General features: G+C 31.1%; 2 protein-coding genes across 2 annotated transcripts; one reads left to right on the top strand and one right to left on the bottom strand.

The window, feature by feature from the left end:
• The first annotated feature begins 4,118 nt into the window (after positions 1-4,118).
• Positions 4,119-5,096, top strand: TFAM1 (TMF family protein). Its single transcript, XM_004233146.5, has one exon. It carries the CDS (start codon positions 4,400-4,402, stop codon positions 4,943-4,945), a length of 546 nt encoding a protein of 181 aa, XP_004233194.1. The 5' UTR covers positions 4,119-4,399; the 3' UTR covers positions 4,946-5,096.
• Positions 5,097-7,036: 1,940 nt separating this feature from the next.
• LOC101244251 (pentatricopeptide repeat-containing protein) lies at positions 7,037-10,189 on the bottom strand. Its single transcript, XM_004233147.5, has one exon. The coding sequence runs from the start codon at positions 9,834-9,836 to the stop codon at positions 7,275-7,277; it is 2,562 nt and encodes an 853-aa protein (XP_004233195.1). The 5' UTR covers positions 9,837-10,189; the 3' UTR covers positions 7,037-7,274.
• Positions 10,190-12,664: the final 2,475 nt, after the last annotated feature.

The raw sequence follows: 12,664 nt of genomic DNA, 5'->3' as shown, positions 1-12,664 counted from the left end.
ATTATATTTTCTCTTAGAACTTTACAAAATAGATACATATGAGTCAAAATTAGATATAATTTATTCTATACACTTGATATCTAAGCATGTTTCACATGTATTCAAAAGTCATTATAAAGAGATTGATAAATAAGTACAGTCAAATAGAAAAACTTGCATATGATGTTCATTGATTGGAAAGTTTTTTAGACAGAGTCTTGAAGGAGGTTTTTTGGAGATGTTTGGAAATTGGAGGTATGTAGAAGTCTGATATCAAAACGGACACTTTTTAAACCCTAAACACTAAAAGGGACCCTCTATAAAACACACACCAAATTTTTTTGGAGGTCCCTTTGGGTGTTTAGGGTTCATAAAATGTATGTATTAATGCCAGACTCTATGACGTATATTTAGAAGATCAAGGACATGTATGAAGGAGTCAAGACCTAGAAGAAAAAAAAGCACTTTTCCACTATGAAGAGGTTGCACCAGACATCAACTTTTAGATCAAAATCATTTATCTTGATGATGAATGAATTAACGCGATATATCCAAGAAAGTGTATGATGAGTATGTTACTCGCCAAATAGTGGCGGAGCCAGAAATTTCGCCGAGGTTGTTCAAACTTTAAAAGAGTCGATAATTTTTTTAGCGAAGTGGGTACACAAAATTTATTTTTGCAAATGTGTGAGAAATTAAATTACACATCACTTAGTAACTAAATCTTGCGGAAATTTAAAATGATAAAACTATCGATGGAATAAATCAAAACTAATGGACAAAAGTCACAAAATAATTTTTGCTTGAAATATACTCCCTCTAGTTCATATGAAATAAATTGTCGAGTGTTTTTTGTAATTTAAATAACTGAATAGTTCAAATATCGAATAATGTATGATGAGCTTGAGTCGAGTCACAAAAAGGGCTATGATGAGCCTTTTGAGAGTGACTTTCACGATTATGATGAGTTTTTTTCTCCTATTTTCAAATTCTTAACTATTTTACTTTTTCTAAATAGAAAGATACTTTAGAAATACTCAAAAGTATAATAATAAATAATAATCTTTAATTTTTTCTTTAAAATAAAATCTTGAGAATGTGTATACCTAATAAGTCACTTAATACAGATCTCTTACACATAATTGAAAAGAGAGTGTGTTTTATGTTTTAAAAAACATGTTGCAACTGAGGACCTCTTGCACGTAAATGAACATGCTTACCAGCAGACCAATAGACTTTGTCATAGGTGTTCAATTAATTATATATCGCAATATTATATAGCATTTTATTTATATATAGGGTATAATTTGGCCAAAAACATTTTTTAACTATACCCGAAATCTAAACTACATCCTTAAATTATTATTTTTAGCATAAAACATCATTTATCTATACCCCAAATTTAAGCTACATTCTTAAAGTATCATTTTTAGCAGAAAACATCCTTTAAGTATTTGTAAGTGAACAACTTTCATCCTTTTGTTAGATATTGTCAAAAACTAAGGGATCTTACAAAAACATGAGCAGTTAACGCGACTATCAACAAAAGTTATTATGTATAATTTCATTATTTTCTACAAGAAGTTCTTGAAAAATATAAAAAATCTTAGACATTGTTGCTTATGGAAATTAAAAATGATTGAAAGGTGTGAGCGTACATGATTCGCCTTTTCCGTAATTGAAAAAGGTTGGAGATTAATTATTTTGAAATTTTAGCCAAAATCATCATTAAACTATACCTCAAACTCAAATTACAGCCTTAAAGTATATTCTTATCATAAAACATCCTTAAAGTATTTTAAAGTAAATAATTTTCATCCTTAATTGATATATCCCTCAAAAAATAAGCCGTCCCTTCCTAATTGTTATTCTTATATATGCCAAGAATATTATCGCGAACTTTTTCTTAATTGAGTTAAGAATTATGCAAAATCTTTTAATTTGACCGTCTTTTTCATTCATTTTTCATATAATTTTAATTTAAAATATTATTAATTTAAATAGTTTCTTCTCAATTAAATATGCTAGAAGCGACATTTTTTGGAGACTTCCCCTTCAAATAATGTAGAATGAAACTCAAATACAAGACATAATCAATATTTTGGTCACTTCGATATTAGATTGACCCAAAAATCTAATAATTTAATTGGTTAAGAAAAAGATAAAAATAATTAATCTCCAACTTCTTTCTGTTGCGCAAAAGGCAAATCATGTACGCTCACACCTTCTAATCATTTATAGTTTTCATAAGCAACAGTGTCTAAGATTTTTTATATTTTCAAGAATTTATTGTAGATTTAATGAAATTATGCATAATAAAATTTGTTGATAGTCACATTAATTGCTCATGTTTTCGTAAGATCCCTTAATCTTTTGACAATATCTAACAAAAGGATGAAAATTGTTCACGTAAAAATACTTAAAGGATGTTTTCTGCTGAAAATGATACTTTAAAGATATAGTTTAATTTTGAATATAGTTATCTGCTAAAAATGATATTTTAGGGCTATAATTTAAGTTTGACATATAGTTAAAAAATATTTTTGGCCAAAACTCAGTGATCGCTGACCACCCTTCCATACCGGTAGCTCCGCCTCACCAATGAGATAATTTTGATCGGATAGACTCATAGTGATTTTTGATACTAAGTTGGAAGTTCAAAGACAACTTTTGATGTCTAAAGAGTCATGTTGATTAAAACCAAGACAACATACTCTGCGTACTGAGGCCAACAATGAATACTACCAATAATTATATATTATAAAATAAAAAGTTACCTAGTCAGAAATATTGAGATAAAAATAAAATTTGTATACATCACTTTATTTTGAATTTCACTATATGAAATTAATTTAAATAAACTATTGTTATCGTTAGATGTAGAGAGGATCAAGTTTTGTTATTTGCTCTAAATTCTAGTGGCACCTAAAAGTTAAAAATAAAAAATAAAAAAGGCAAAGGGAGGAAACAAAAAAGTTACCGGCCACACGAAACATTCCAATGGTCAATACAAGTTAACCCACTGTCACACGGATAAAAGGAAGGGTGAAACTGATAAGACAACAATTGAAGTTACATTTGACATGACTAGTTGAAGTGATATTACTTTAATTTGTCCTCACTCTTTGGGCCCCATCCTTCCATATATTTTGTTTTCATAAAATAAATTAGTCGAGTGTTCGAAGCACATATTAAAGCATGAGTGTTAATTCGAGATGATATTTCAACAATACATATCACTATATTATTATAACTCATATTGGTCTCATTATCTTCTTTTGTTCCTTCTCTATGGGCCATTACATTTTCCTATAAATGGTCTAGCAACTCTCCCTTCACTATTTCTACTTCTTATTTTATGAGTACAAGAAAATTAGAATTTCTAAAATTCTTTAAATAATAATTTATGTGGTAATATTGCATAACAATCTTTGCTATTTATTGGATCTAATGAAATAAATACTACTACCACGTTATAATACCATCATAACTAGGTAGACTATAATTCAAAGTTTTATTTGTAAGTTCTGGAAATTTACACATTAAACGTTAAATAATTTGATCTTCTGAACCAAATCACAATATATTTAATTTATTCACACTTATACACGAACTTTACTTGTGGAGTAAAAAAGAAATAAAGAGCTTAAAAAAAATAAATATCTTGTTATTATTATTTATTAATGATTTGATTTGTTTACAATAATATCCCTTTACCTTATTTAGTTGGAAAATGTTTTTGACATTTTTGTTATTTTATACCCGAAAAACTATTTTTGCTAATGTTATTCTACTATAAATAAAATAACTTATCTTGATACTAATTATTTGCCTTCATATATATTTATTTTTACAATCAATAACTACACAAGAGACAAAATTGTACTAAATTTTATCGCAACATACCAAAATTAGCCCCAAGTAATTGAGATATTTTCTCTGGAAATTATTTTTTCTACAAAAAGGGTTAAAAATATCTTTAAACTGTTCGAAATAATACATAGCTCAAAATATATCCTTAAACTATATTTCGACTTAAATATGGTCTTCTCATCAAATTATAGGATCAAATATCCTTTCTATTAACAGAATCTATTAGACGCCGCTTGATGCCGAATGAAAAGCTAAATGAGATAAGTGAATTTATTTTTTATTTTCTATATTTATATTAGAATTCGATTAATACAATTTATATTTCATTCAAAAACAACACTCGACTACTTCTTATCAATAATTTTTTTAATTCCAAAATTCATATTCGAGACTTTGAATAACCTCATCCGGTACACCGGACCCTAACGCGAGTGGTATGAATCAAATCATGAACCCATAAGAAGTAAAACTATTTGCACTCTTTTACATCCTATATATAGCGAGTCTTAACAACTTCAAAAAATACCCACACAAAAGTAACACAGCCATGTTAGACGTATATAGTACCATTAATTCCGTCTCACAAAACTTCTCCCTATCATCGGCGCCGGCGCCGACACTACCACTACCGCCGCCTTCGTCACCACCGACGGTGAGCCGTTACGAGCTACAAAAACGGCGAGACTGGAACACATTCGGACAGTACTTGAGAAACCACAAGCCACCACTGATACTTGCGCGATGCAGCGGAGCGAACATTCTAGAATTCTTAAAATACCTAGATCAATTCGGAAAAACGAAAGTTCACAGCTGTAATTGTCCGTTTTTCGGCGATCCTCATCCGCCGGCGCCGTGCAATTGCCCGTTGAAACAGGCGTGGGGGAGCCTTGACGCGCTAATTGGGAGGCTACGCGCTGCTTTCGAAGAGAACGGAGGACGGACGGAGACGAATCCGTTCGGTGCTCGAGCAGTGAGGTTGTATTTGAAGGAAGTGAGAGACACGCAAGCCAAAGCGAGGGGGATTGCTTATGAGAAGAAGAAAAGAAGAAATATTAAGCAGCGGATTAGTAGTACTATTAATAATTGTGATTAGAGTTTGAGAAAAATAAAATAAAAAATGAAGATGCTATATATAATTAATGGCTTTAATTATTTGGAATTTGAATTAATTAGCTCGTTGGAATATCATGTATATAAATAGGAGTACCATGGAGTTTGAATTTATTATCTCATATTTCAATCGAGCAATTCAAAGTTGATCTAGAGTAGTGGCGAAGGCTTCGAAAATTTAGTAATTGATTCAACAAAAAATGAAACTCGATTAAGTTCTACTATTCCTTTTTAAGGGTTTGATTCCTCTTTAAACACTGAAATTTTATACCACATGACATGCGTTATGGTAGAAGTTAGCATCGAGTTAGATTGAGAGGAAATTAAGATTTTTCTAAAAAAATATTTAAAGGTGCTTTGCGTATATATTTAAAAAACACTAATATATGATTCATATCACGATTTTGTTTTAAAAAAAAACATGTGAATACTTTTAAGAAACACTAATATTTCGTACTATAAGCGACTTCATTAGTAATTGGCTTATATTAAGTAGTAAGTACCAATTAAGGCAGATTAGCGTCGTAAATCATATTTTAATTGTAGTTCATTTTTTTTTTCAATTACTTCACGGTATACTGATCTTTATTATGATCATATAAGCATGTGAAAGATAAACTAGAATGAAAGAAATCATATTATATTCTCTATTATCTGGGGCAGAGCCAGGTAGGATCAAGGGGTTCATTCAAATCTCTGTCAACAGGTGTTTACTTTTCAAATTTGAATCCGTTAATAAAAATTATGACTCTATCACTGACGTTTATATTTCCTTTTAATAGGGAAAATCAGGAAACAAGCACACCTATTTATTTTTTTTCAATTATTTCAATTCATTCTTAATTTGTTACCTCAATGACAAGTTTCCACTAAATAGCTAGCGATGGGACATGTAAATTCCAAAATGGAAAAAAGAATCCTACCCTATTTCCTAATGTTAATAATTGCTGCTAGAAAAAAAAGTTAAAAACTTGCTTCTGGATTGCATTAAAATGATGTACAAAAAGCACATTATATTATTCTTCATAGAAGAAATGTGGTAGAGAAAAAAGGTGGACAATAATTGTATTAAGATTCTTATTTTTTGGGTTTTGAATTTGTGGTAATGAAGCCATTCCTTTGTGTAATGGAATCAGTTTTTCATGTTTTGGTCTTTAAATTCCATCATTGCATAATAGGTTTTAGTTTGCCACTAGTTGTATTTTTGTATGGAGGTTCAAGACAGTGTATCTAGGAAAGGAAATTAAAGTCAATAAGAATATGAATATGTATGTAGAAACAAGATAATAAGATAGGATATCCATCGAGACTTTATCGAAATATATTTCCAAGAGAGAGGTAAGTAATGTGTACACTTACCTGGTTTGAAACGGTCTTCATTCAAGCAATGGTAAAGAAGAAGAACGAAATGAAGTGAGAGGCCGAGCAAAGAAAAGAGTCGAGTCAATTTGAAAGGATATCATGCTATGGAATAACACTGGATATGTGTTTGTACTTGTGTTGTTATCCATAATATTTGAATTTTAGCATACAAAAAATGTTAGTTAATGGATAATGAAGTTTTGAACATCTCAATTGAATTTTTACAGTAACACTCCAAAAACATTACTTAGTAGTATTTTATTTAAAGAAAAACTAAAGGGATAAAAATGACATTTTTATGTGATGCATGACTCTACTAGTTTGGTTAGAAAACTTATAGTTTTGGTCAGACAAAGCATATTAATGTATTCAGTTGGTGAATCTTACAAGATATTTTTTTAATCAATATAACTTTCCTTTTATAATAAAGCCTACTACTTTTGAATGACTCATGTTGGAGCCCTTCTCCCCCATAATGGTTGTGTTCAGGTTAGTTTGTGTGCACTGGACTAATTTCACGAGTTTCCTGACCTTTTCGACCAGCATCAGATAACTCTATTCACCGAAGCTAGATTTTTGTCTCGATTGAAACTTACAACCTGAAACCTCGTGATTTTCAACTCACTTCATCCACGCCCCCACACCCTTGGATGGTCTCATGGTAGAGCCATTTTCTGCAGTGCTATGACTAAGAAAACTGCTGAACTGAATGGAGATCAGAATTAAAAGCTTTATTTTGTAACAGATGCACATTTCCCTGTATTCTGTTATATGAATGAATCAAATGAAAGAATCAGAAAACAAAACACTATAAATGGTACATTTCTCCTCCACTTGTAAGGTCAAGTATAAATTAATCAATGTTGCAACACAAAGATGAAATGCCTATGCTACCTGAAATGTGGATACAGTGCACTTAGCTAAGCTCTATGCTTGTAGTTGGTTAATAATCAACAGAGTTCTGGGGATGATGACTGTTGTATTTGAAGATTCATTTGAGGAACATAACCCTCATTTTGCAGCTCTATTAGAAGATTGTCTAATAAAAGATATATCTGAGCAGACTGCGGGTGACTCGCATCTGCAGCAACAAAAATATGAGTGCTGTTGTTAACTTCAGTCCAGCTGTAACCAGGTACTTTCTGCACTCCTCTTTCCTTCATCATATGTCGAATTTTAGAAACCATATCCCATTTGCCAGCGTTAGCATGTAGATTTGATTGTAACATATAGTAGCCGGAATTTTGGGGGTCCAGGCTCAAAAGATGCTCAGAAGCCATTTCAGCAAGCTCGGTATTGCCATGTAATCGACAAGCCCCAAGTAATGTCCCCCAAATGCCTGCATCTGGAGCAAATGGCATGCTCTTAATCACGCCAAATGCTTCTTCCACGAGACCAGCTCTCCCAAACAAGTCAACCATGCATGCATAATGCTCTGTTCGCGGTGTAATCCCATATTCATTAGTCATGCAATTGAAGTAGTGTTTTCCCTCTTCAACTCGACCAGAGTGGCCACAAGCAGATATGATCGCAAGAAAAGTGACGTGGTCAGGCTGGAATCCATCTTTTCTCATTCCATGAAACAAATTCAGGCAGTCCTTCAGTCGGCCATGATTTCCATAAGCTGCAATAATACTATTCCATGATACTTCATTCTTGTGTGCCATTAAGTCAAATACGCGCCAAGCTACCTCTAAGTTCCCACATTTAGCATACATATCTATTAACGCACTTTCCACAAAAAGATCAGAGCTTAATGCACTTTTCATAACGAAGCCATGGATCTCTTTCCCATAATGGAGAGCTGGCAAATTCGCACAAGCAGAAAGAGCACTGGATATGCTGACACAATCATACTTGGCTCCAATTGCACCCATCTGTTGGAAGAAGTCAATGGCCAATTCCGGTTCAGCATTCTGGCAACAGCTCGTGATCATCGAATTCCAACAAACGACATCTCTTTCAGGCATCCTTCTGAAAACTTGTTGAGCAAGATCCAATCTTCCACACTTTGCATACATGTCCATCACCGCACTTCCCACATAAAGTATTCCTTGAAAGCTGCGCTTAACAATGACACCATGCAGTTCCTTACCTAATCTCAAAGCAGCCAAACCAGAACAAGCGGGTAAGGTACTTGCTAGAGTAACAGGATTGGGCCTCATATTCTTATTAAGTAACCATCGGAAAACATCTATGGCATCAGAACTCATGGCATTAAGAATAAATCCTGAAATCATAGCAGTACAAATAACAACATCCACCGCAGGGCTGCAGCTAAATATGTTGCGTGCTGCCACAACATTCCTGCACTTAAAGTACATGTCAATAATGGCATTCTTTAAGAAAACATCAATAGATACATCATTTCTCACGATATAACCATGAATCGCCTTCCCCTGGTACAAATCTTCCGATATAGAAACAGAGGGGAGCAAACTGGCAAAGGTGATAGAGTCTGGCTTGACACTGCTAGCTACCATTTCCCGAAATAAATCCAGCGCCTCATCGATATACCCATTCTGTACATACCCTCCAATCATCCCATTCCAAGTCACACGATCTGCTTGTGACACTAAATCAAAGATCTTGCGTGCATCAAACAAGGAACAGAATTTAGCGTACATCGCAATCAATGTATTAGCTACTGGAGAATCCATTTCCAACCCACATCGCACAACAAGCCCATGAAGCTGACAACCAAATTTAACCATTGTTTCCGACGCACAAACAGAAAGAACACAAGCATATGTTACTGAATTAGGCTTAGTTTCACTTTTCCTCATTTCCATAAATAACCCAACCACATCATTCACAGACTGTTCATCTTTAGCATAACCATTAAGCATCACATTCCACAATACACTATCCCTTTGATACATTTTGTCGAACAAAAGACGAGCATCATCCAAACAACCATTCTCCGCATAAAACTTAATAAAAGCACTACCTACAAACACATCATCCTCAAAACCTAAACTTTGTACCAACCGATGTAGCCATTTACCGAAACTCACAGCATTTACACCAGCACAAGCCTTAATCACATAAGGAAAAGTGTATTTATCAGGGTAAGTACCAAACACCAACATCTTAAAGAACAACAAGATTGCAAGATCAAAACGACCCATTATTGTATACCCTCTAATCATCCAATTCCAAGGAGAAGCATAACACAACCGAAGCTGAAAAAACAATTTCTTGGCATCGATAAACCTGTTACACAAAACATACATCCCCAAGATTCTCGTACCAAGAATACCCAAGTTGTCAATTCCATTTACAGTTACCTGGGCATGAACCTGCTCCCCTTTACGAATAACAGAACCAAGATTTTCTGCAGAACTGTTGCAAGATTGCAAAATTGGAGCTAGTTTCGATGCTAAAACTTCTTCTGTGCAGTGAATAACTGAATCTTGGATGAAAGGGGAATTGGGTTTTGAGGAAAATGCAGCAGCGACTGAGATACTCCTTCTGTAGATTGAACAGATGTTCTTGCTTTGAAACAACATTTACAAAAATGAGGTTTACTCTCTTCCTTTGTCCATTTTTATGCCCTACAATGTTATCATAAAATAAAAGTGTATAAACATATTAATTTGTTACTATGTGTGTATTTAGAATTTTCATGACAATATATTAACCAACTTTGCCAATGCACCACCATAAACATCATACACATTACAGGCCAAGCTGATAACAAAATATAGTGGATCATATTCAGATATTCTTATAGAGAAACCAATTTGACCAATTTTAAGAGCAAAAAAGTGAGATAAATTGTTGACATGTAGTCTCTCAGAACATGTTTGATCATGCATATGATATTATGATATGAAATTATAAAATGAAATTAAAATTTTGTTTGGTCATACGATATAAAAATTGTGTGTTATTTTTTTTCTCATAAAACCTTATAAGTTATAGTAAAATTATTAAAGTAGCCCCAATTGTTTATTCAATCTTATCAAATAAAAAATTGTAAAATCGCATAATAAAATTATTACAAAGGTATTTGTTCTACACTTAAGTAATTGTTTCATCTAGCTTTAATTTAATTAAAAAAAATTGAACATAAATTATAGTGTACTAGTTTTTCATATAATCCTCTTACATAGATCGGACAATTTCTTCAAGTTGAATTTGCATTTCTCGATCATGTGACTGAGAAGACGAACCAACATTGTTACTTTTGAGCTATTTGTTGGTCAATATCATTCGCAACTATATTTTCATGTTTATAGACCATAATTATTTCATTACTTTAACAATCGGTTGGTGTGAGTTAAAGTGATCATATGTTGGTGTGAATAATAAATTTTATTTCGATGAGAATATTAAACTTTAAAAAGTAATGATGTGATTATAAATTTTATTTACACATGAAATAAATGGTTACTAGATATACATGTGGAATTGTTTTGACAAAATATAAATTTGTAGATCAATCTTTTTAAAAAATATCTCAAATCATGATATGAAATCACAATGTAATTCTATATCATCCTTTTTGAAAAATATAGCATCATATTTCATGATATGAAATTATGAAATAAAATTAACGCAAAATTACATATATCCAAATGTTGATTCCATTTTACGATATTATATTGTAATATGATAACATATGGCCAAACGTCTAATAATTCAGTTTTTCTAGGTTCTAACAACTTTTTAAAGAGTTGATCATTTTGTGGGGTCTATAAGTATAATAATGTTTGGAGGAAAGAATATCATAGGAGTGTTTCATCCTCAAGTGTGTGGTAACCTCATCTAAAATAGGTGATAGTAAAATTTGATCGCAGGATTTCTGTATCCTCTGATATCATATTTAAAATATCATATACACTTTTATTAATTAATAATATTTTCAATATAATGTGTTTTATTAATTAATAATATTCTCAATATAATGTGTCAATAAAAGAATTAATACACATAATATATCCGATTTAATTGTTAGGAATAATTTATAGAAAACTTTTTCACTTTGAATTTGTAAATTTATCAAATGTCTTTGTATTTATAAATAAATATTGTATATTCAATAATTAGAACTTGTATTTGGAGCTTAAATGCGAATTCAATTTTTAAATAAATTTTTTTTTATTTTTTATTTTTTAAAATTCTATCATGAATTTAATTTACCTGAAAGCTAAATTTAAGTTTTAACTGAAATACGTGTTCAAATAAAGAAATCTTCTTTAAATGATTTTCTTCTTCTTCTATAAATTACGTTATCTTGAAAGTGATTGAAGATTCTTTGATAATAATCTTGGCCATGGAAAATTCTAAAGAAATTTGCTTTCTAAAGAATTAACAATTAATATTATTTAGAAAAGATGAATTTATTCGCACCTCAAAATATTCAGTTCACTTTCTTTTCAAAAAATAAAAATATCTCTTGGTTGATAACATCCCTAGTCCCCTCATAATAAACTAGCATCGATATATTCATAAAAGTTCTTTATTGAGATCGTTTCTATTTGTCAAATCTTAAAAATCTTATTGTTAAATTTGTTGTAAAGTTAAAATTATGATTTCAATTTGAACTAATTTATAAAAAAAAATCTATATTTTTTTACATAAAAATTATATTTTTGTTAAAGAAATGAATTTAAAGTATTAAGTTAATCTTAAAATTAGCCAACTCTAGAGGGAGTTTTTAACAGTACTTATACACACGGATCACGATATACCATGTTATATAGTTAGTATATACAAGGTATAAAGTTTGTATAATAGCATATAACGCGGGTAACAATTCAAATATAGGCTAGTTTTGAAAATAAATTTTATCCTAACAGCTATTTAGTATAAAAAAAATATTTTCAAAAATTACAAAAATTGTGATGTGCCTATGGTATCATTTTAAAAGATATTTCATTCAATATAAATATTTTTAGAATTTTAACAAGTTGTTCTAATTTTTGGATGGCAAGAGTATTAATGTCCCAAAAATATGACGGAAAATATTTGCATGCCATTTAAGATAACTTTGGATATATTCGTCCTTTTCCCCTAAATTAAAAGCACAAATATTAACCAAAAAAAATCATTAAGAAATAAAACTCAACACAATACTATATAACTAAAAGATTTTGTATTGAACTATTTCCCAAAGGAAAAGGACTTAACATGTTTTTTATATATAGATGATAGATCTATAAGTAATATCCCTGTAAGGGTGCTCGTGATTTGGCTTGGATCGATTATTGATCTAGTTGGTTTAAATATATTTCTAAAATTAAATTAAACCAAACGGAAAGAAAGAATTATTGGTTTTGTTCAACTTTTATGATTTATTTAGCTTGAATATAATTTTTTTTGAGAATGTACG

Source organism: Solanum lycopersicum, chromosome 2 (assembly GCF_036512215.1).
Source record: "Solanum lycopersicum chromosome 2, SLM_r2.1".
Lineage (NCBI taxonomy): Eukaryota > Viridiplantae > Streptophyta > Magnoliopsida > Solanales > Solanaceae > Solanum > Solanum lycopersicum.
Note: the sequence above shows the minus strand (reverse complement) of the source record. Positions and strands in the feature narration are given on the sequence as shown.

What these genes read in the sequence shown, in the direction of transcription:
- TFAM1 (XM_004233146.5), top strand. Translation starts at nt 4,400, where the DNA reads ATGTTAGACGTATATAGTACCATTAATTCCGTCTCACAAAACTTCTCC.
- LOC101244251 (XM_004233147.5), bottom strand. Translation starts at nt 9,836, where the DNA reads ATGTTGTTTCAAAGCAAGAACATCTGTTCAATCTACAGAAGGAGTATC.